Genomic DNA, 25,909 nt, shown 5'->3' with positions numbered 1-25,909 from the left:
ACTGTTGCGTTTACCTGTCTGTTAAGGGTAGCCCCCCCCCCCCCCCCCGTTGGTGATCCCTCACGCCTTGTTTTGTCGATTTCCCGTCTTACTCGCCGCTCAGACTGATATCAACAGAGATATGATGATTAAGGCTGGAAGCCTGCAAAGCACTGAGGTACAGTAAAGAGAGAGGGAGTCTCCCGGCCGGGAGAAAGACCTGGTTATGTTGTCATTATTTCGCTCTTGATTTGCTGTGAAGGTCACTGGTGGCCCCATTTTTTCATTCATTTCTCTAAGTGAGGTGCGCTTTATGTACCGTTCTTGTTGGCCTTCTGTCTCGCTGGGTCTGGCATTCGCCTTCCTTGTTCAGACCTTTGGATAGAGGTCATCACTTCTCTTTGTCTGATTTACAACTTATTCTTGTGTGTTTCCTTTACAAATACAGGTTTGTATTTAGAACCAGGTAAAAACCAAGGAAAAAAAAAAAAAAGCAGCAGCCTTAGCTACATTTGACAGTTATGTTTATTTAATGAACAACCATGCTGACTGAATACGTCCACAATCACATCACAAACCCAAAATATCACCATCAGTGCCGTCGTCACAGCTTTGAGTTCTGGAAAAAAGCTGAAATTCAGTTCACCAGATTGAGGTTTTTCTGCCCTTTTTTTTTTTTTTTTTTTCCCCCCCATCAGTTTAACCTCAACTTCCAAAATTACTTCTTGAGACACGAGTGGAATGAAACGCAACAGAATATGGATGAGCCCAAACTGTCTGACTTCCCCCTTTCTATCAGCACAGTTAATTTTCATCTTCGGTGTGATGAATAGTCTTGCCTGTGACCTTTAGACTGGTGTTCAACAACCATGTATTGTGTCTAGTTATTAGCTCAGTGAGCCTTTGCAGTCTAGAAGTCATTCAAATTCAAACACATATTACTGATTTTCCTTCTAACATGAATGGCCATTGCATGTGTGTGTGTGTCTGAATGTGTGTTGTAAGTTGCAGCACCCTTTAACAACCCACTTACTCCTTTTATGCTATCTTTGTATTTTATTTTATTTTTTTTTACGTGTGGAGCTATCCGTCGCTCCGGATGACGTGAAACAGTGTGACGTTGTAGAGGACCTGGTGTCCGTTGTTCCAGGTGTACAGTGCTCTCTCTCTGGGGTTGTAATCCATCATGCTGATGTGGGAGTACTGGTTATGGAAGGGGATGTCAGTGTACTCGTACGTGGAGGAGTTGGTGTGGTAAGCGAAGTAGACCTTGGCCCCGGCCAGGTGGGAGTTGGTCACGTAAAGGGTGCCGCAGATCATGAAGGCCTCTCCTGCGCTGCGTTTAGGAAACCCGGTGTCCCAGCTCTGGAGGATGTCCAGTGAGCGAGGGTCCAGACGGCTCACCTGGAGACAGACAGACAGACAGACAGACAGACAGACGGACTGTCAGTCACAGTCGTCACAAGATCGGAGCTCAGTTCTTAAAGATTTAACCAAACAGACTGCAGAGCTGAGCTGTTTCCTGCTTTCATGTTTGCTGAATGACTGACTGAGACCTTTTGCTTATGTCCATCAATTTGTTGTCTCCAGCGATGGACAATTGCTAAGTGCATTCAATCACATGCTGTGTACCAACACAGTTTGTAAAATTATTCCACTCGTTTTTATGTGCGTTTTCAATTTGCATATTTAAAAAAGAAAAAACAAAACAAGTAATCATTTGATTCAGGTGGACAACTGGATGTTGTGGTGAAAGCAAAATGTGACAAAGCTATGGAAACAGACCTACTGAATAAAACATGCTGAAACATGTGACTTAAACGTTCTCCAAAGCTCCTGCATTACGTCAGTGCAGAGAGCACCATGTTTCCATCACAGTCCGTTTAGTTAGCTTGAGGTTTGACTCGAGTTGTTGCACCATTTCTCTCTGCAGTGGTTTAGCCTCATCTGGCCGGATGATCATTGCCTTCAGCTCCTGACGTTTGCACATTAGTGGAAGGAAATGCATTTAAATTCACATTCTTTTCTGGTTTTCACAAAATTTGGATTAAACTTGTGTTAAATTTAGATGGAAATCTGATGAGTGGTTGAATGTCACAACATTTCAATGAGATGCTCATATTTGTTGCATATTTATGCCATCCTGCTTTTCGATAGTTTGATAGTTTAGCTTTTCTGTAATTTGATTCTTGGAGATGGAAGAATTCTGGGTTTTTGCGAACCCTCAGACTTTCCACTTGCTATTGAATTGTTCCCATTTTAGTCTAAGATGTCAAATCAATCACTAAATTTACGTCTATTACACAGACACACATCCTTTTTGTTCCCCAGGAACATGCAGGCAGTCATACAGTAACAAGAGCCAGTAATGGAGAAAATTAGCTGTATATTAAAACCATGATGTCCATTATGTTAAGTGGCATTATTCAATGCAACAATGCCCCTGTCAGCTTTTTAACTGCATTTTAAAAAGTAAAAGTAAAGTAAACCTGTTGAGAGCAGAAATTTCTATTTCAAATTACAGAGAAGAAACCCCTTTAAAATTGTTGCATTTTATTTTGTTTGGTTGTCAGAAGACACGAGGGGGAAAAACTGTACCATTATGTTTCCAGCATTTGGGATGGTGGTGTAGACGGCCCAGAGTCCCGTCTCATCCGCCATTAGGTCGATGTCAGAGGATCCTCCCCAGCTGTAGGGGAAGGTATTGTTGTAACCGGCTCCGCTCAGACTGCGCTGGAGCAACACACTGCGAGAGCGGAAATGGTACTGAACCTGGTGAGACAGAAGCATCCATCTGTGGTCATCTGATTATCACAGAACAAATCCCCACTTTGTGCCACAGCCGGTCTCTTACCAAGATGTTGCTCTGGTGCTTGTTGTAATAGAGTGACCCGTTGTAGACCACATGGCCGGTTCCTGCCCAAGGATGTGGCAACAAGTGCTGCACAAAGTTTTGGCCCTTGGTGAAGTCCCCCATGGTCCTATACTCCAACACACGCCTCCCCTTAAAGTAGCCATCCATCGACCACACCTGAGAGAGGAGGAGAGCGGGGCCTGTAACATTGCTTATTGAGGATTAAAATGAACTTCCACCAATCATTAGGTAATATTACATTTGAAAGGAGAGCCATAATGAACACCTGCCATGCTTGATGAGATAAAAACATGGTGTGTCGCTTTTGGATGTCTGTTAAGGCCCTCAGCTTAGCAGTGGCTGTCCAATCACAGCATAGCAACCGTATCTAGGCACAGCAGGCCCGTCAAAGTTTGGCTTTCTCAATAAAACCAATTGGTCTGAATGGAGCTGCAGCATGAAAGGCGCTCAGGATGCAAGTTTAGAGAGCAGCGTGTTTTAAAATGTCCAAAATCAAAAGCGCATGAACTAAAGTAACTTTGTGAGTGCAGATGTTCCGGTTGTCATCTTTAATGATGTTCCTCCTGTGAAAGTGAATCATCATATTCATTCATTCATTCATTCATCTTCTACCGGTTATCTGTTTCCAGCTCACCCTGGACAGGTCTATCAGATGGGCCGACACACAAATAGAGACAGAGACCAACAACCACTCACACTCAGACCTACGGACCATTTAGAGTCACCAGTTAACCCAAACATGATGTCTTTGGACGGTGGGAGGAAATCCAGGCAGGCAGGGGGAAAACAAACTCTGCACAGAAAGGCTCCAGGCCGGGAACTGAAACCGCAAAGTTCTTGTTGGGCGCTAACCATTACTGTATGCTGTTGTGTTGCCCAAACTGAATCACATTGAGTAAAAACACTGAAGCATAAATCCATTAAAAAATTCTTATTTTCAAATCAGTTAGCCAGAGAAGTCGATTAGTTGCCTGCTGTCATTTAGACAATCGCATGTGATGGAAAAGGAAACATGGTTAAATAAAAATGTGTCCAACATGCGATAATAATGATGATGGAAGAGTTTTTGCTTTGTAGGTTTCTGCCATTTATAAAATTATTTTTATATCAACTTTAATTATCTAACAGACGATCATCTTACTGATAATTACAGATGATAAATCCTCATTTATCCTCCTGAGTCTGGAGGATTGATGTCCACCCTGTTCCAACTATTTGAATGTGAGAGTAATGAGAGGAGATGTGAATATGGGACAGAGGGGAGAAAATCATCAAGATAACTGGTGTGACAAGAAGACAGAGAAAAATATGAAGACGAAAAAAGGTCTGAGGTGGGAAGAAAATTGAACATCAACAGCATGGAGGATTAATTACCCAAAGAGGGGCGAGAGGTAAAACAGATGAAAGAGCGGAGAAAGCTGGGAAGACAGAGCATTGTTGGGAAAAAAGAAAAAAAAAAAAGGTTTGTTCATTATTTCCTCCACAAACAGAAGGAAAAAAAAAAAGAAAAAGTAAAAAGGGCAGAAAAGATTGAGCAGATGAAAGGATTCTTTCTTTTTCTCACAAGCCAAAGAAAAACCATTTCAAAAGCAGTGGAAGCGCAACTGGATGGGTTTTTTTTTTTTAAATAAAAACATTTAAATAAATTACTCTTAATTTGCAGTTGCAGTATTTAAGTGATTGCAGCGAGCCTGATGTCCTTCTATAACAATGTTTAATTGAGACTCAGCGTGTGCTTTGAAAAGACAATGACACAAACTGATTGCTCTGTTTCTCGCTCTCCTCGCTGCTGTAAATACTTTCCATTCAACAGCATTTTCCTGCCTGCTTCACCAGCTCATCTGATGAAACCCTCGCTGTTTTAAGTCTTTATAAAACAGTGTTTCAAAGGAACACGACAGCCTTTGTTTTCTGGCAGCTGTAATCTTCTTGCATTTGACTGCACCGTTTCCTTTAAATAAACAAGCTCCAGACGCTTATTATACAACGAATGGTGCATGGAGGGGGAAAAAAAAAAAGTGTGTGGGGAAATTTTTTTTGATGTTTCTTGAACTCACACCTCCATTTTAGAGATCAATTTCCTTTCAGCTCCCACACGCCCTTAAAGGACAGATTTGGATTATAGCTTAATAATCACATGGTATAATGTAATCCTGTTAATCAAGATGGAAGAACAGTCCTCCACAGCAAATACCTACCAAGTTCAGCAGCTTATCATTTTGTCCGTCCATTTGCTGACACCAGACCCACTAATTGGTAGAAAACTGAAGCTCAACACACAGCTGGTTAAAACTTTCGCTGCTCATGCTTATATGTTGCCATGGTGACAATGCGGCGGAAATCATCTAATACACGAAATGTTGGTACAATTTTTGGCGCAACAGCTTCCAACACAGCAACTCCTGCACCATCACCTGCTCATACACAGTCCTGACTGACAGCTTTGTGAAAGTGAAATCATGTTTCAGTGTAGTTTGCATTTTGATATGCAAACCTTTGTGTCAATGAAGCTGATTGGTTGATTAAGCTCCTGTTTGGAGGCTTGAAAAGAAAACCCACAAACATATTTAAAACACAATGTGAATAGAATGAACCCTTTTCATTGCTTTGAAACACTATTGCTTATTGTTTAGCATCTTACATCTTCCAACAAGTTGTGCTGCTGACTGTTTCTTTACCAGAAACGTCCGTCACATGGCCATTAAAGTGAAGCCAAATGAAATATAAAGAACTGGCCAAAGAGGCTCACTAATGACCTTGTGTTCATTGTCGTCGTCCAGAGAGGCATACTCAAGACTTTATGCAAGCACAGTAATTACTCTGCTGTTTACCTTGTGATTGTTGACACTGAGGGTGAAGTGAATGTGGGAATTTGCAGGACAGTGAAATCCTCCCTAATATGATAATCCAATGTTCAGTGTTTGGGCCTGCGATAAACATGCAGATCTACAGGACTTAGTCAAACTGGGCTCGTGGATTGTTTTTCTTTATCCTATTAATACGGATAAAACAACACATCTCCACCAAAACTGTGTGTAACGCAGAGCTGTTCGGGGTCTTTGGTCCAGAGCCGACCTTTGCTGAGGTCAAAGTCACAGCTCTCATCACTATTATGAACGTTTGTTGACTTCCAAGCAACAAACAGATACACACAACCTCTTTAGGGAGGAATGTCTTCTGTGCTTTTGTTTCTTTCCTCCCTTCCTGCTTGTCTGCCCCGGCTGTTGTTCTTCAGCTCCACCTTCTCCGTCTTCCTACTCTTTCTTGTTTCCTGTCCCGGCTTCACACCTCTTCACCAGCCGTCCCCTGCTCTCTCTCTTTTGTTTCTCTCATCCTCGCTCTCCCTCTCACACCATCAGCTAAGACATCTTGACAGATCAGGGGATATCCACACCTCAGCAGCTGTTCTCAAATACAGCGACAGGTGTGTGTGCAGGTGTGCATGTGTGTGTCTAAAATATAATGTGCACACATTTGCACATGTGCGCGCGCTTACACACACACACACACACACACACACACACACACACACACACACACACACACACACACACACACACACACACACACACACACACACACACACACACACACACACACACACACACACACAGATACACTGATGAGCTAATGAAGAATTCATAAATGCCAAACGGAGGCCCTTTGCAGACACTGTAGTCATGGATACCAAAGGATGTATGAAGATGACTTTACTCATTTTGACTCGCTGCGTGTGTTTGTGCGTGCGCGTGCCTGTCTGTGTGTGTGTCTTTTTTTGTTTTTGAAGGTTATAAGACGGTTTTAAGGTTAAAATAAAAGTTTAGCTGAGTGTAATGAACATCAGATATGATTTTATTTCAGAAACATAAATAACACACACTTGTGTTTTTTATTCTTAACCTTACAATAATGACCATATTAAATAACAAAGGCTGCCAAGGTTATCTTATAAAGGATGCGTGAGCAGTGTCCATACCCGTTACTGCTTGGATTGTGAGAGATCAACAAACACTAGTGTGTGCTTTGGGAAAGAGCAAGGAAAATGTCATTTCAATATTTTTTAAAACTGGTCTCATTGACCTGCAGTACGTTTGTCATAAGATGAACAAAAATCTGACCCATGGGCCTGAAAACAGAAGGATGGCGGATTTTCAGTTTTTTTTTTTTTTTTTTATAACGAGTGCGAAATGTTCACAGTATCCAGTGTGTCTTCATATGGCCACACTTCAAAGTGGTAAATTAATGCAAGATGTTATCCCCCTGTCGCTTTACAATTGCAATCACACACTCACAGACACACTGGCTGGTCTACTAGGAGCAATTTGTGGCTCTGTGTCTTGACCAAAGACACTTCAAAATCCATATTCATCATTCAACACTTCAACATCCAGAAGGTGTGTATTCTGTATTTGTATCGACTTCAGTGTGCGCTTGTTGAATGTCATGAACAAGCAAGATGAAAAAAAGGTTTCTATTCTAATAGCCGTGTGACTGTAACAACAGCCAGACTGGTTCACGGGAAACAAGAGGCAATAAGTAGGATACTGCTGCTGTGTATAGCGCCTTCTTATCACCAGGGAGAAGCTCTAATAGGGAACAGGCAAGGGTCACCATGACGATATAAATCACACCTGGCAACTGGGAGACAGTCGCCTTGACAACTAGCTTAATATGCGCTCCCTGAACAGAGCATGTGTGTTTGTCGGAAATGGGTGAAGCTTGTAGTGAGCAGAGGCAGAGTGCACAGAGGAGTCACGTGAAAAGTGAGGCTGGAAAATACAGAAGTGGACGAAGAAAATTTCGGCGCATGCAGCTACATAAATAACACCAACTTCACTTGATACACACACCTAACACACACTGCACACCTACCCTGCTGTCAGAGCTGGGAATCATGGCGTCAGTCATCCAGGAGCCAAAGCGGGATCCCGAGGCTCTCACGGTGATCGGGCCACTAACCGCAGTCAAACGACCACAACCTGTTAACATATGATGAATGTGTCACATCAAGTGTGTGATAAAGATTCAAATATACAGTAAAGAAATGGAGACGAGACGGAGTGTGTTCATATTTTCTGGTTTTGAGCGAAAGATGTCTGTCAAGGTCACCTGGCTGCCTTGTTTATGACATTTATGCAATAACCTGCTGCCTCAACTCAATTTAATACTATTTTATGAAGTCTATTAATATAAAAAATATGAACGTGCCTGCAGCAAAAGATAAAAGAAGTATTCTCTCCTGCCACAAAACAACAGAATAGGAAAGATCTAACTTGAAAGATGAGGATGCATGTACTCATAACTGCTTCTCAAGATCAGATCAGTTGGTCTTCAGTGAGATGAAGGGCCTAACCTGTCAGATATTGACCGGAGGTTTAGTTTATTAAGCGCAACTGTGACTTTAAAGTGACTCACCGTTGAAAAAAAATCTTTTGACTATAAATCACTCTGAACGGAGGCTGTCCCAGTTGTTCTGTTTATTAGTGACCCCACTTTTCATTGCAACAAAACGTAGTGAAAATTAGTGCCAGTTACTTTATGGACTTTCATGGTGAAAATGCAACCTAATGGGCTCCATTTGAAGGCGTCATAAGGGACACTTGCTCTGTGTTCTACTTGATTCTCCTTTTGTTACTTACCCAGTTTATTCATGCAGCTGTGCAGCCTGGTTTCGAGCAGTAACACCCTTTGCTGAAGCTCCTCGTAGTCATATGCGCCGATTTCTTCCTGAATGGCCGTCAGGATGACTGACAGGTTGAGGAGCTCGAGCCGCAGGGTGGCCAACGTCTGCAGGTCCAATCTGTACTGCTCCACCACTGACAGAAGGGGCCGTAACTGAGACATCTGGCCCTTTAACTCCTGTGGGTGCACGAGATGCATGGAGGAAAATAAGTTAGAGAGAAGATGGGGTAGGCAGTAATGTAGTTAAACCTGATATAGCATCTATAATTCTCTCTCTTTCGGGCGAGGCAGCTTGGAGCAGAGCCACCGCTCCTTCACCAATTGATCCAGTGTATGCATCTGGCCAGGACGTCCTCAGAGTGTTACTACGACAAAGTCTTGGCGTGTTTAACTTACAGCAGCGTAGGCTAAGGGTGCTTCTCGTGTGATTCCTCCTCTCCTTACTCCTCCATCCTACAGCCTGTGACCTGGAAATTGATCGAGTGAGGAAAGAGGACTCCACAGGAGCACAGAGCGACAAACCACAGGTGTACTACATAAAGACATTTGGCAGCATCCTTCAGTGTTTGTGTGTTTTCAATGTAATAACTGAATATTAATTAAATTGCAAGATTGCAACATTGCAGATTAGAAACAAGCTACCATGAAAATGAGAACAACAGCAGAGCTAATGTTATTCATTATTCATAATATAAATCATAAAGCACCTCCTGCGACTTTGTCTCCCTTTTATCTATCAGCCATTTTTATTCCTTCGTCTTCTTTTATTTTCTATACTTGTGCCTCTTGGACTTACTGAGAACAGCTCCACAGTTGCTTTTGTTATTGTCCTATAATTAGCTTAAGCCTGTAATGTAATGTGTGAGAGCTACTTTACCTGTTACTGTTCATAGAAGTATAGATTTTTAACTCTCTAGTGGTGCTATTTCTTTTACTCACAATCTATTATAGTCTCATGATTTAAAGGAGCAGCAATCATTAGGTGTTTTTACTTGGTACTTAATTACTTAGGTACCAAAAGGATCAACACAGCCAAATCAATTAGATCAATCATTCACTTATTAATGCCTGAATTTAAAACAGCAGGGATGCATGGAGAGGTAAAGGCATCAAGTGGGCATAACTGCGACACCTTTGCTGGGTCTGACTCATTCCTATCTAAAAAGGCACAAAACATGCCAAGAACAATTCAAAGGAGGGAAAAAAAAATGTAAACAAACGAAAACAAATAATTAGTATGGATTCTTGAGCTGGCCTGACAACACCTGAGCAGGTGATCCAGGGATGAGCACTTGTTGTTGGTGCAGAGTTGAAAGGATCTGATCTTAGAACTGAAAGACCACTGCAGTGTGAGGAAGGCAAAGCCAGAACATCTGTGATTCCCCCCTGTGTTTTAGTTTCTCTTTGAAAAGCGAATAAAAGGAAGAGTCTAATTGATTTGGGTGTGCAAGCTCTTTTTGTACTTTTTTGGACAGTTGCACACACCCCGCTCTCTCTTTTTTATTCTTTTAGCTGAGCATGAAGTGTTTGTTCTTCTGCCTAATTACTTCTACATATTTAATATTTAAGATGCTGTGTGTGTCATGAGCAATTGCCGTCTCCATCCTTGCGTCTCTTCCTCACATCTCTCCCAGGAGTTAAGATGCCAGGAAGTGAAGTGAGGGGAAGCAACTAAGCCGAGCTAACCAAATGGAGAGCCCCACCCCTCCCCAGAACATGCTGGAGGGGCTACAAATCCCATCTGGCCTGGGAACGCCTCACAATCCCACAGGAGGCGAGGGAAGATGTGGCTGGAGGAAAATGTACTGTATAAGGGCTTCGCTCAGTCATTTGCTGGCACCGCATCCAGATAAGCCGCATAAAAGAGAGATGAATCCCTCTTTATATTTTTTTTGCATTTTTGGCGTCACATCCAGAGTTTAAAATCGGCGATTGATCGCTTTGAAATGCTCTCCCACTAGATTTATTTGGGCCAGTGTGGATGGAGACAACAGGACTTTTTGAGCAATCAGCTTGAAGGTAGATCAATGTTTACTGTATGAATTGTGGAAATGACACAACTGTGCTTTCCCTCCTTTACCCTCCGTTTTAGCCGTGACACTTAAATGTCTCTTCACCCTTTAATCCCCCTAAAAACTGTCTGCTGAGGAGAGAGAGCAGCTGGATTTCGTATATATATATAAAAAAAAAAAAAAAAGAAAAAGAAGAAAGGGGGGGATTTAAAATGTGTAAAATAGCAAAGACAAAAGTCTTAACATCCCTTCAGCACATCTCACAACCTCGCACACAAACACAACCGGGAGAGAGGCCTGGCAGTCGTCTGACACTTTGTCTAATCCTTTCCGCTGCTATCTTAAAATCAGCACCTAAATACCTTTTTGACATCAATGTCAAACATTTTCTGAAGCTGTAGCACCGATCATAACATGCTGTAACAGCAGCATAGTGTGACAACTCTGTGCTAGCCTGGGTGGATCTGAAATTTAGCCACTTCATCCTGATTACGACTGGCCCTCGTGATTTGCATATAATTGGAAGTTCATTAAATATTCATTAAAATCGATCTTGACAAAATGCTGTAAATGTCATTGCTAGTCAGATAGTAAACACTTTACCTGGGTAATTCGTCCCCTGCCATGGCTCCATCTTCATCTTCAACTCTCTAATCTTTCCCCTCCAGTTTTACTCTTTTATCTCCCCCCCTCTCTCTGACTGACCTTTACCTCCCGTCTTACTTCGCTTACTTCAATTTGCTCATTCCTCTCATCCCGCCCTCCCACAGGGAAAATGATAATATGCACTGAAACACCTTTTTCTTTTTATTCCCTTGCTTTTCACCTTTATCTCTCTCAAGTCTTCAATCTATTAATCTCTCATTCTGTCTTAATCTTTCTGTTTGAAAACCCCTTCTCCATCTCCCTTGTTCCTTTCTTCCTGTGGGATAAAATTACTGTTTAGTTATTGATAAAGATACTGTAGTTCCACATAAATATTCATTACTGCTGCCTCTCAGTGCGAAGGCAAAAGCTTATGACTGTGAAAACCCCCAGGGAACAACAGGCACGCACAAACACACAAATACACCAACACATAAACCCACGTATGCACGCCTGCACACACTCATATAAACGCTAACAGTATAAAAAGTTAAAAACAGACCCCAGAGCCCCGTGATGTTGTTAAGAAGATGCTCTGCACAAGATGAAAGGCAGAAAGGATTTATGAGGAGACGGCAATGCCTCTCTATTTGGGGAAGAGTTGTGTGTGTGTGTGTTTGATGCCCTTTACCTGCTCCTGTGTTGGTGGACCTCCTATGGAACCTCTCTCAGGTTCACATAGCATCCTGTGTTTAATCTTGACTCTGGGAACTTCTAATTATATTTACATGAATTTTTACACATCAATCTGTGGGGTATTTGGCAATTCATATTCAAACAAACATCACGGTGCAATGCGTTTATTTGCTTTCTTGCAGAAAAGTCTGAAAACTGAGGACAGTCAGCTGAGCAGCTGTGGGTTACTTCTCCCAGCACAGAGGTGATCCTGTACGTCACCCTCCACAGAGAAGTGTTGTTCTGTGTTTACATTACATTTAAATAAACTAACAAGCAGTTGTTTTAATGTAAATTTACTTTTACATTTTTTTTTTAATCCAACTCAGAGCAAGAATGCTTTTCTATTTTTCCTTGCTGTAAAAAATTATCTGTACTGAAGCTGGTACAGCCTAATGGTGGTGTCAGACCAGAATAGGTCAGGTCATGTTTACTTCAAAGCAGTTGCGGAAACAGGCAAAACAACCAGAGGAACCATCGAGGCTTACTAGTGGTTACTCTGTGTGATGCGAGATGCTGTGAGAACGCAAGACTGAGTGAGAGTTTGAATCCTTACATGGCGGCACAGCACTGCTAGATTAGAGCGATAACAACACCTCCTTTCTTCGGATTAGATCCTTGGATCCCCCTGGATCACACATGAAATTCATATCACCAGGGTGAAAGGGGAATACACCTCCTTGTCCCGGCCGCATCACTCTTATTCAAGACTTTTCTTGACTTTTTCCAACTCTATTGCACAAAAAACACCAGGAGAAACCCAATTATAAAATCAGTGATCATGCATGGGTGTCCCTCCACCTTCAAATAGATTCCACCCAGAAACTGTCCCCCGCTTGGCGCTTCAACACCTTATTACTGAGGGATCCAGAAATTGAGAAGTTAATAAGGAAGGAATGGAAAAACTTTTTGGAAACAAATTACTCTCCAACTTTATCTCCATCTCTGATTTAGGAAGCTGGGAAGGCTGTGATCAGAGGCTGTGATTATGCCTCTTATGAGAAAACAGGAACGACAGGATAAAATAAAAGAACTAATATGCAACAAAACCGAAAGAGCAATTACGGACCCAACTACAGAATGCAAAATTACAACTAGAAAATAGAAGATAAAAAAACTAAACAAAACAGATACCAATATTTTGAACATAACAACAAATCAGGCAAATTTCTATCAAATGAACTCCAACACAACAAAGAAAAAACTCTTAGAACTGCAATTCAGGACTCAAATGGCAAATATACACAATCACCCCAGGAAACCAATCATGTCTTTTACAGCTTTTATCAAAACGTATATTCAACAACTCAAACCTACAAGACATTCAGGCCTTTCTCAAAAATCTAAATCTGCCTCAACTGACTGAAGAACAAAGAAACTTCTTGGATGCGCCACAGACCATTAATGCACTATTAACTGCATTAGAAAGTATGCCAGCAGGCAGGGCTCCTGGTCCAGATGTCGTCCCTGCTGAATTTATCAGTCTTGGCGACAGAGATGAAAAACACTGGTTATATAAGAGCCCAAATGAATACAGCTGTATTTAAAATACTTTTAAAACCTGATAAAGATCCAACTCTCCCATCCTGTCATTGATCAATATTGATATCTGAATCATTTCCAAGGCACTTGCATCTAGATTGCAGACAATTATCTCTGATAATTCTCAATGGCCAAACAGGTTTTATCAAAGGCTGACACTTTTCAAACAACGTCAGAAGGCTCCTTTATTTGATCAGCATGTCGCAGCGCAGCAACACAGAAGCTATTGTGGTATTGCTCCATGCTGAAAAAGCCTTTGACAAAAACTGGCCCTTCCTCTTTGCAACCCTTCAACAATTTGGCTTTGGAGAGAGTCATTTATTCACTGGGTATCTGCACTGTGTAACTCACCCAAGGCTACATTGCAAAGCTTCAAACTGCAGAGGGGAACCAGACAAGGATGTCCCCCCTCTCTCCTGCTGTTTGCTATATTCATCGAACCGCTGGCATCAACAATACGTCAGAACAGCAATATCAAGGTATCCACTCTCCTGTTCTGAACATAAAATCAATTTATATGCCGATGATGCCTTACTCTATAGTAGCAACCTCAAATTTCTCAGCCCTCTCTGACTGCTCGATTAACTATTTCAAAACAAGAATATTACCAATAACAGAGAATGCATCTCCACAACAGGTAACATTAAATACTGGGTATAAATATCTCACCTAAACTATCAGAGTCCACCTGATCAATTTTCCCATCTCTCTTATGGAGCGTATAACTACGGTTGAAATCAAAATTTTACCACAAATCAACAATCAACAAATCTATTCACCATGATCAAACCCATGGCGGTTCCAAAATTTGGATTCTGCCATGATAAAATGTGCCTTCAAAAAAATGACCTGGAAGGAGGATAGGATGCACCAACTTTCATGAATTATTACTTGGCGAATCAACTGCAATATTTCACCACATGGATGAATCCAAATGCATCCAAATGCCTCAATCTGGCACAACTCAGACTTTGTAAATGACTTGGGAGCAGAAAGGAATCAACCACCTCCATCACCTCTTCCAGGACAAATTACTTATGAATTCATATGATTCCAGTGCCTACAAGTGATAATTACTGTAAGAAAAAGATTCCAACACTACAGCATACCAGAATTTTTCATTAACATTATAAAGCTCCGTCCAAAAATGGAAAAAAAAAAAAAAAAAAACCTTCCTAAAAGATAAAAGTTATTGTCAAGCACCAATTTCATGCGTCTAATAATATTGAAATGGGAAACAGATCTCTTTTTGATGACTCTGACTTCTGGACAAAAATGACAAAAAAAAAAAAATTACAAAAAATCCAAATTTACAACTGCAACAACTTCAAAGTACTTCACAGATCACACATAACTCAATACAAGATGCATAGAATGGGTCTCTCTCACTCCAATATATGGATGCAATGCACATCAGGCACCTATTTCCTCATCCCCTGTCCATCCTTTTGCATCTCGTCTGTTCTTTGTTCCCTCCTACATTCACTGTGGTGCAGAGCTCCCCTCCCTGCCATACAAAGGTCATTTAACTCAATAAAGTTCAACAAATTAGTTTCCAGGGAAGGCTGGTGACGGTCACACACACACACACACACACACACACACAGAAATAATAAAATATTTAGCTGCAAGACCAAAAGTGCATCAATCTCATAAAATGCTGACAGACCTTGTGGTGTTAAACTATGAGGACAAATGCAAACACACAGACTAAAAAACCCACAAAAAAAAAAACAAAAAACAAAACAAACAAACCCAAGACAAACAAATGTCAGAAACTCAGGAATTTAACAGCAGTGCAAGCAAAGCTATGAATTTTGGAGCTTCATAAAAGTCACAACATCATCATCTCAAAGTCCATGAACTGAGGGATATGAACAATAATAGCTTCCTAAACTTGCCCTCGATGGAGAGCTCAACCTTCTAGCAGAAGTTCAATTCAACTGCAGTAAAAACTGCAAGATGAACGAGGCACAGTCAGTTCAAGTCAATGACACAATCTTTACCTTGGTCCTCACTGAGGGGAGTCAGGAGTGAAACGTGGTCTGGTCACATCATAAATCCACAAACCTTTAAAATAAAAAGATCTTACTGGCCCGCAAATCTGCTGCATGCTGTTGTTTTTGTCGGATAAAACAATTAATTATCAAGGGCGATGTGTAAGGACCTACTCTCAAATCAATATCCCAAATAAGCAGGGCTCAGCACATTAATCATCAAGTCTTCAGTCCCTCATCTCTAAGTAAATTCATCCAATTTTTACTGAGACGTGTCTTGTAACTGAACGTCTCTGCGTACTGCGATTGTGAAGGACTTGGCCGCTCACAAGTTTCATGCACAACCCTCATGTTGAGCTAACATGCTAACAGCTTGAATCGATCTGAGCTCAGTAATGGGCTGTTTTCTACATGCTAACCTTAAAATATTCTGTATTTTTCTGCCGATGATTTCACTCCACGTCTGCAGGGACAGGGAAGATAGCCGTGGTGTGGGGGAATATCAGGGAGCTGGAGGAGTTTAAGGAATATAAGAGTGGATGTTGTAGAGAAAGGATTGATGCAGAGGTGGAACTGCAGTTACTACTTCTTCAGCCTCGAGGCAGACTGGATGGCACAGTGACCCAGTGTAGTCCATACTTGGCTGGTTAGCAGGCTAACTTTGTGATACATCTCAACATGCACACAAAAACATCATAACATCAAAACAGTGATTTTCCCTAAATCTGCTGCAAATCTCAGTTAATTTTTGAATGTTTTAAATCATATGACTTAATAAAAACTTGTGTACTATGTTGCCCTCCAGTAACCAAGTTATTCTGCTTTGGTGAACATTTGCACTTCAAAAACACGCAGACAGCCACTGGGCTGAATTTGATTGAATATGAGCAGACTTAAATGTGATGCCTGTCCTAACTACGCCCTGAAATATACACAGTCATAGTATTGAACCAACCGTTAAATGTGACCTACATATTTAAGAAACTTTCTTTTCTGTTTTCCAAACTGTGGACAAAAACACAAACCCTTGTCTCGATGTTTCCGGGGACAGCTGCGTGCAGACATAGACCGTGTACAGCGTTTTACCACCTTTTAGTTCAGTATCACTGCAGCCTCAGAGCTGCCAGTTGTAGATTAAGCCAGTAGCTTCACAGTTTATTTAACAGTTTAGATCATTCACCCCTAATTCATCAGATCCACTGACTCTCATTCTCTGCAGCTCTTCAGATAATCCTCCTCTACCATGCTGTTTGTTACTGGTGCAGATGCCAGCCAGCAGCATCATGGCAGCAAACGGCATGCCTGATGAGATTAGCACTCCTAATTTAAGAAGTGAAACACATTTGAAGAAAAATTCCCACAATTAAGGGTTAAACTCATCCAGGAAGGTAATCTAATCTTTTGCTCATGCAAATTGAAAGCACTGACACCAACTTGGGCAAAAAAATGCACACTGTGGATAAATGAACTCTGTGGTCATTAGTTGTGTGTAAATTTCATCGTTATTATTACAAAAGCAAGACAGTCTCTTTTTTTCCCCCCCTTGCGGAAGCTCTTAATGCATGCAGTGATGCTGCAGTTTCGCTGGTACCTTCCGTATGAGACTTTAATACAGCAGATTTGAAGCCAGCAGATTGACAGCTTCAAGACAAATTTTGTCCCCTTCATGAAAGATGCTTGCGTGTCTGAGTGCAGGCAGGAAAGTTCGGCTTGGCATGCGTGAAATCAATGTTTTCACACCAAAGGTTATGTGTTCCCTACAGCGAGCATCTTACACTGTGTGTGTCTGGGTGTCTGACTGTGTGTTTGTGTGTGCGTGAACATACCTGCAGGCCCTTTGCTGTCAGAGTACGGGGGTTGGCCACATATGCGTGTAAGCGCCCGTCCACTCCTCTCAGCAGTGGCTCGGAGTCTCGGACGTACTGCAGGTCCCTCGATGTCCGCAGGTCCACCACCTCCATGGATTGGCTCACATTTTGAACCTGACACCCACACATGGTTGATATGAGTAATTATTGTGAGCAACCCACACGGCCAAAAAAGCTTATGAGTGGCTTTGGCTGTTGTCTGACTGACTGCCACCTGTTATTTGCTTCACACCTGTTGTGTGTCGAACATTACGCATGCGTGCTGCTAAGATTTAATGCTTGAAGGATTTTAGTGCACACAAAGTAAATAGATTACAAAATTAAACAAAAAAAGAAACATGTTTTGTGAAACACCTCTCATAGTATGAAATCATGCAGCTAGCATTGGTTTTATCTACCCAGAAGATATTCATCTATGAGATTTCTGTTTCCATACCATCGAAATTGTGAAAAAAAAAAAAAAAATCATTTCATTTGTACTACTTCCAGTACTTGAAACAGAAGCATTGTCCTGTTGTCTTTGGTTAATCTCCTGAACACACAGGCGTGATTTATTCTTCTGTTTGGGTCATTTATAAAGTGCTCACCAGAGTGAGTTAAATTACTACAACACAGCGCATAATATGAAGAGACAGTATCAGGTATCACAGAAATCAACATGATGAAGTGTCTCTTCCTCCAAACAGCTTTGTGAGAATAAATGCAAACATCAGCAGACTAACTGCATTAAAATGACAATGTCAACATGCTGCTCTTCGCAGGTATTAAGCGCACCAGGTTCGCAGACTTAATTTAGGTTGCTGGGCGAGGCACAGTCTTTCAATTACACGGTAGCCGCATCCGTTTACATAAAATATTAATATCATATAGAGAAGACTTTAAACTAGCCATCAACATACACATTCATTTGGAAAATGTTCACCGAGGTAAGAAATCGAGTGGAAAGAAGGGCCATTTTCCCAGAGATTTCAATACCAACAGATTTGTGCACCTGTGTAGTCGTCCTCTGATGGTCATTAGTCATAATGGAGATTTAAGGCCCCTGAAATAACATCCAATTTATATAAAAGGTCTGATGGTGGATGTTTAGAAAACTTAAAAAAAAAAAAAAATTACAGGAACTTAACTACTGTATCAAATAATACTCCATGTATTTCACAACGAACTAAAATTATGAGAAAATAGAAAAAAAACTACGGCCACTTTTACAGTGTGGATCACCCAAAGTACAACAGAGAGCTGCTCCTTTAACGTCAGCTTTAAGGGAGAAGTGGAAGAGATCTCAGCGACGTTTGACAAATAAGATTGGTGGGAAAAATGTAGTTTATACAGTTGGCTGACTCGATGATACAAAGACACATGGTGATATTCCTCTTTGAGGGAGCATCTCATTAAATCTGCGTAGAGATGAGATTCTCACCTACAGTATTTTGTGTTTTAAAGAAACAAACACGCCCACACTTGCTCTCATTAACCATCCTTAGGCGCTACGCGATACTTCAAATGTCTTTGATATCGAATGGGGGGGGGAAAAAGGACTATTACAAAAATGACCCATATATCCGAAAAATGACGTGCAAACAAACAAACACTCACCAAAAAAGCCCACCCACACATTTCACTCAGCACTTGATGGGGAGGCCAGAGATGAGCAGAAAAACCCAAGCACAACACACGGAAGCGCACACAAACTCACACACATTCACACCCACAGCAGGATCTAGGTGTCAATTCCAGAGACATGCTGAGCTAATTAAGATTCATAAATACAAAAGCTCCCAACAGGAACACAGTGAAAAGGAAGGAGGGCTATTTCTGATAGTGTTCATGCACCTTTCAGATTTCTGTCTCTTTTACAGAAAAAGATGACGACACCAGGAGAGAATCAAAAAAAACAAACAAAAAAACAAAAATGATTTACAATTATGTTATTTTTGGTGTGCTGCGACTCTCTCTTATTTTGGTAGGAACGGATGATGTATACATCCTTATGTGTGAGCGTTGGAGTCAGGCATGCGCGAGAAATATTTGCTGGCCTGATGGTGTTTAATAATTCATCAACTTTTCTCACAACTCACTTTTATTCCTGTCTCAGGGCACAAATACTGTACACGTCGACAGCGTACACAGTCACATCCATACCCTCACACAAATATAGTCCATGTTTAACATTTGAATACTCGTATAGAGAACAGCACCCTGCAACACAGAACAAAGTGTGTCTTTCCCTCCCATCTGTCAGTGTTTCCTTTGAGTTTAAACTCTTTTGGCATATTGAGTGGAGGATACAGCTACTGATGTATCAGGGATACATCTGTCAGTGAGACCTGTGTGTGTGTGTGTGTGTGTGTGTGTTTCTGCAAGTGTCAAGACAAAGAGACAGTCCAGTGAATATTTCATTCCAGACCACGGCCTTATGCTTGTGCTGCATCGCAATGCTGTCCACTGAAACGTGCAGGATCGGACTCAGTCCACACACACACACACACACACACACACACATACACACCTGTTCAGACAATAGGCGTAATTGTCGACTCCGAGGGTCTCGTTTGCAGAGGTTTCGTGCAGGAGCGACCACTGTGCACACACATCTGCCATCAGGATCTGAGGCAGTGCTGTAAACCTGCCAGCCTTCCTCCGAGCCCGGGTACAAACCCTGCAAACAAACAGCCTGGATTAATGAAGACGCTGCAGGACCGTCACCAGCTGGGCAGCCGACAGAGCAGCCTGTCAAAGTAAAACGCAAAGTAAATCAGGTGTTTCTTTGATTTAGAAGTTTCATATTTTTAATAGCTAACACTTCTGAGGATCCCCTGATTTAAAATAGACCTTTTTAAGAACACTTTATTTTCTATCCTTTTGAAAACACTATTTTTTACTGATCATCCTCAAACAGCTGCGTATGTCCCCTTAGTTGTAATGGCAAGTCAAAGTTAAAAAGCCAAAAAAGAAAATTGTCTCCTGCTTCCAAAATACAATAGACAGTTTCCTTTTTAAAGTCATTTGACATGAAATACATCTTTAAACCATCAAATTGTAGACATTTTACAGTTATTAATAGATGATGAAATGCTATCATTGTTGATGTGATAAATATAAAATTCACTAAAAATAAAGCTGACAGAGCTGAAAAAATATAAAATCTGTCCCCTCCTGTCACTGTGATCCAAATAAAGGATAAAAAAAAAACAAAAACCCCAAAACATATCATATTTGTCATACACAAACAACATGAGCCTTGTATTTCTTTGCCCTGGATCACATCCCTCAGGAGTTGTGTTCAATATCGTACAGACTGGAACATACATAGGTAGAGTATGGGAATATTGTGCACTAATGACTAAAAGATCCATAATTTGATGTAGTGCCACAATAAAAACAACAACTAAAAGGCAGTAAGACAACTCTGCTGACTATAAAGCTGTAGTCACACTTGAAACTGGAAGTGGTAACCGCTGAAGTGTAGATCTATTTTTGAGTAAACATCTTTCAAATTGACCCAATTAGTCAATACTGAGGTACTTTTGTGCGTGCGTTTTCCAACACAATACATTCATGCTCAGCAGTCAGAAAGCCAGACACATATTTCCCTTTTAAAAAGGATTCTGTCTAACTCTATCTTGCTGGTAAATCTCAGCAGGGTTTGAGAAACTCTCAACTGGCAATGTATTGTGATGGTGATGTCCTTTGTTTGGAAAATGGTGCCCACTCTTTGCACTTTATTGTATTTGACTGCACCACAGAGATCCGTTTGGAAATTGGATATTTCTCCATTGCAGCTAAAATCAGCTCTGACATCTTCCACATGTCTGTATCCAGGAATGCTAGCAGCATAACTGGATAGTTTCCACCGTCTGTATCCACAGCCGGAGCTGCTGTTCTCGCTGGCAAAAAGTCGCAGGTTCCCCAGAGCTCCCAAAAATCTGCACAAAAACATATTTCTATCGTATTCGGTCCGCTCTAATGCAAGGCTTTGCCTCAGCTCTTGATAGTTCATTCACATATCTAATACATATTTAATCAAAATGTTTTCTTTTTACCTGCAACATTCAACCTCAATGTTTAATTCATTACTTTAATTCTCTGTCTGTGCAATATTTTTATAGACTGAATCCTAAAATATTAGGCACTGAATGAGATGGCAGCAATTTACGGGTTACATCTGTGGGCCTTTGGACGTTTTGTGTCACAGTTTGAGTGATTTTATACAACCGAAACCTTCCTCTATTAAAAGCCTCCATCTATAGTGAGAGGTTCATTAATCCACAAAAAAAAAAAAAAAGAAGATTCCTCCATGAACTAAAGATGAAAAATTCAAACGTCACTGCTCATAAGCATGTAAATAGATTTTTTTTTTCCAGTTTAAAGGAATAAATTGACAACTCATTACTTTAAATGCTCAATTCATCCAATACAACTGCATCGACTACAAAAAGCAGCTATCATACATAAATAAAACCTGGATCACACAATGAATTTCCTCTCAGTTCCATCAAAAAGTTTTAATTATCGACGTATCATAATATTTCGTATCTCCCAGAGGCAGCTGTCCCACAAGAGTTTGAGGAGACCAAATACATAAATGAAGGGAGTGAATATTGGCCTTATTCATCAGGTGGGAACTGATAACGACTCTGAATCAATGTTTGTGTTGCTTTATCAGTGGATGTGTACATAGACAACTTTTTAAAACATTAACTTTGTCAACACAAAATAAAAATTTCATGTGAGGGAAAAAAAAAAAAAAAAATTCAGCAAGCACGGCGGCATAGTGGTTAGCGCTGTTGGCACACAACAAGAAGGTTGCGGGTTTGGTTCCGGGCCTGGGGGCCTTTCTGTGCATGTTGTGTGGGTACTCCGGTTTCCTCCAACCAAAGACATCATGTTTGAGTTAATTGGTGACTAAATTGTCCGTAGGTCTGAGTGTGAGTGGTTGTTGGTCTCTGTGTGTCTCTGTGTGTTTGCCCTGTGATGGACTGGCGACCCGTCCAGGGTGACCCCGCCCCTCACCCAAAGTGAGCTGGGATTGGCTCCAGAAACCCCCACGAGCAATAAAAAAATGAATTCATGAGCGAAAAAAATTCAGCAGCTCCTAAATTTGTTATTGTTATTATTTGCTTTAATGGAATAAGTTATTTTCTGGAAATAAAAAAGAGTTTAAAAGTATATACCAATAAGTTCATGTGTCCTGCCTTCTACAAAGCTAGACACTTTGACTTATTAGTAGATCTAAAACACCTCGATGGTTGTTATGATGACATGCTCCCTGATTTTATGTTTTAAGGTTATTTGGGAGCTCATTACATAATACTGATGTGACAGTGACTGTTCCCACAGGTGTCTGAACACAAGTCAAGGAACATAATATGACCCACTTAAGTCTTAACATTTTGGAACAAGGTAAAGGCACCGCTGAGCTCAACCTGACTCACACCAGCCTGTCACAGTTTACGGGCTGTGGAGCTGCCCTGCAAACCGTGAAAAAGAAAAACAACAGCGGAAGAATCTGAGAGGAAAGGCAGGGGCTGGAAGGAGGGGAGGTGGAAGCCTGGAGGGAAAATCTGATAAATCAATCAGCAGGATTTGGTGCGGTAACCTTGAAGTCCAGTTTACAATGAAGCACACATAGGAGGGGGTTAAAACAGGAGGACGTGGATGGGATGAGAAGTGTAAACATTGGTTGTGCCAACTGCTCAATATAATTAAACAAAAGAGGACATCTGGTAGCTAAGGCTTCATTACACGCAAGGGAAAAATGATAAAAATCTAGTCAGGCAGTTCAGCTGATCATGATTAGTAAAAACAGAATGAAGGTGCAGAGCTATTAAAACTGAATTCCCACATGAATTCAACGGCGGCAGTAGAATTAGGTTGGTAGGTAAGCGGTACATAATACTGAAACAGTGCATGCAACAGCTCATTTTAAGCAAAAACAATCTAAAGGAATGCAGCTGTCATATAGCTCAGTGATTCCCAATCAGATGAATGTGTACCCTTGAGGAACTTCTGCAGTTGCCAAGGTTTATGTGGGCAGATTGTGAAATAACTCAGCTTATTGGAAAAATAATCGGATTTAAATATATAAAAATATACAGGGACAGCTCAAATACCCGAGCACTATGTGCTGCATTCGAATATCCGTCGAAACCAGATACCAATCACACAGAAAGGTTGCAGGAATAAGCAACAGGTACTGAATACAGCTCAAATATTTAGCAAGTAAATTAATACATAAAACTGTTGCAACATTTAGCTTACAGCCAAGTTAAAAAAGAAAGTGCCTCAAATAATTAGCTAAAATTATTAAATATACAACTGAAGTATTGAACAAATTATTTGATTAGGTAGTTTAAAGTTTAAAAAGTTAGCCAAAACCGATAGCAGGAAGAGCTATTCATAAAACAAAAAAATTGTTTGCATAATTAAAAGTGGAGAAATAACTTGCTATAAGTAATACAAATGTGGTTCAAATACTTCACTAAAAGTAACACACAAACACGGATGGCTGATGGAATTGTTAAAATGCATTAAAAAATAAGGAATAAACTGTTCATATATTTTGCTAAAAGCTCTGGGTGAATTAAGATAGATAGAATAGATAGAATTGTATTACTATAAGATTAATGACTAACAAAATTAAAAGCTAAAATAAGCAGCTTCTGTCTGAATAAATGGATAGTTTAACCGCCTTAAAGAAACATTTTACAAATATCAATTTTTACATGATGAATAGTTTAAAATAATTTAAAACCATCTGGTTTGGACGAAGGCAGGAGGAGTTGAGGGACAGATACCTGAGCTCATCGGCCCGGGCTGGGCGGGGCCACGTCCAAAACAAAAATGTTACGCACAATTTTATTCACACATCATTAAACTGATTCACGGTAATATAACAGATAACAATTACAGGAGTTTTCTCTGTATTGTCTCCTAAAGTAGCATCGCTGAACCACTAACAACTCCATCTGCTCTCAGCCAATTCCTGCCAGTGTCTGTGTGCGTTTGTCTGTGGTTGTGTGTAGGCGTCTACTTGCATCAGACCACATACACTTTGCTGAACTTGCAAAGTCCTGCCATAGCAGCTGTGAGGTGTGTCTCAAGCCAGAAAGCTAAATCATGCAAAGCCTCGGAGGATGCAAACAGCCACAGACAACCACATATGTTAGTTAGAAACCTATATATGCAGTGGTCCAGCACCCAGGCCTACATATCTGGGGTTGCCAGGGTGTTGCTAGGGCAACAAATTACCGGCTGTCCCATGGGTGAGTCAGCCTTCCCCAGGAGAAATATCACCCCAGTAAGTCAGAGAAACAGCAATCCTATTACCCCCACATATAAAGATGTGTGTGTGTGTGTGTGTGTAGCAGTACATTCATTTGTTTTTTATGACTCATAATAACAGAAAAGGTTATTTTTTTTTCCATTTGGGCTATTTATTCTTCACTTTTGCAACCCGTTGTGCTATTTTTTGGAATTTCATTCTAAATCTGTGCCTCTGAGCATCTTCAATCTATCCTACCTAATCCTATTTCTGTACCTTCTTTGCTCTATTTTCTGCACCAATTAACAGATCAAATATCTGCTGCATGCAGCCCAAGTGTTCATGATTGATTTGGGTCCTCTTACCCCCCTATTTTTAGACATTCTTGGTATTTTGCTCCCTTTAAAAGCAGCCGTTCTCTAAAAAAAGACACAAAGCATGTCACATCTGATTAATTAGGATGGTATTATGAAAGAAAAAAGAAAAAATGGCTGATTGAGGCATGTGGGGATACAAGATAACTTCAGTTAACGATTGGCTTAAAAAAAACCTTATTGGTATTGTTTAACTGACTGATTATAGGTTTGAAAGATTTATTAACTTCTGGTGACAAAAAGACACACTTTTTGTGTGCTTTATGTGTATGCATGAACAATATATTTGGATTACAAATACATACACTGACGATCCTCTCATGCGTTCCTTCAGAGGAGATGATGGTTCCATTGAGTCCGACCAGCGAAGGCAGAGTCTGGGACATCCAGTTAGTTACCATCGCCATGGTGCTGAGCACTGCACCGATCTTCAACATGGGGACACTCATCCTGACACACACACATCCACGCACCCCCTCCACACACAAACAGAAACTCTGGCTGGCTCTCACACGCGATCCAAACTGCTGACTGCAATCATGCTAAAACCAGCAGGGACACAACATGATGCTACAGGTAAAACGTTGTGCACACACTCAGCAGTTCCAAATACAGAGCTTTTTCAAATAAAACAGCAGCCAAGGTTGTCCCACTGCTGAAGTCCCAGCTCCTACACTGCCACAGGTTACAGAATAGATCCTGAGGCACAAGCCACTCCAGATGCCTCCATGTAAAGGCACATCCAAAGTCAAAGCATCCAAACATCCAGCTCAGGCTGCAGGAGTCGCTCCTGTAAACAGCTGGCTCGTCCTACTGAGCTGTGAGTGTTTCCTGGACCCCTTCCTTCCTTCGCCTGGCAGTAAGACACTGTGGCTGAGCCAGCGCTGCTCTCTCATTTATCCACCAACTCCGTCCCTCTTACCCTCCCTCCCTCTCTTTCTCTGAGACACACTCCTCCATTTCTCGCTTGCTCTCATGCTCTTTCCTATTTCTCTC

The 25,909-nt window shown here is 41.0% G+C and overlaps 1 protein-coding gene across 2 annotated transcripts; it reads right to left on the bottom strand.

The window, feature by feature from the left end:
- Positions 1-629: 629 nt before the first annotated feature.
- On the bottom strand, positions 630-25,763 carry LOC115047049 (noelin-2). 2 transcript variants are annotated; one of them, XM_029507696.1, is made up of 8 exons: positions 25,219-25,763; positions 19,785-19,934; positions 17,234-17,389; positions 8,494-8,713; positions 7,727-7,833; positions 2,834-3,010; positions 2,578-2,751; positions 630-1,383 (listed from the first exon to the last, which is right to left on the bottom strand). In XM_029507696.1, the coding sequence occupies exons 1-8, from the start codon at positions 25,360-25,362 to the stop codon at positions 1,063-1,065; spliced, it is 1,449 nt and encodes a 482-aa protein (XP_029363556.1). In that variant the 5' UTR covers positions 25,363-25,763; the 3' UTR covers positions 630-1,062. The 2 variants fall into 2 exon arrangements, with proteins under 2 accessions (XP_029363556.1, XP_029363566.1); XM_029507706.1 differs by having other exon boundaries at positions 25,225-25,763.
- Positions 25,764-25,909: the final 146 nt, after the last annotated feature.

This window comes from Echeneis naucrates, chromosome 1 (genome assembly GCF_900963305.1).
Source record: "Echeneis naucrates chromosome 1, fEcheNa1.1, whole genome shotgun sequence".
Taxonomy (NCBI): Eukaryota; Metazoa; Chordata; class Actinopteri; order Carangiformes; family Echeneidae; genus Echeneis; species Echeneis naucrates.
The sequence above is the reverse complement of the archived record's forward strand: the minus strand, read 5'-3'. Positions and strand labels throughout refer to the sequence as shown.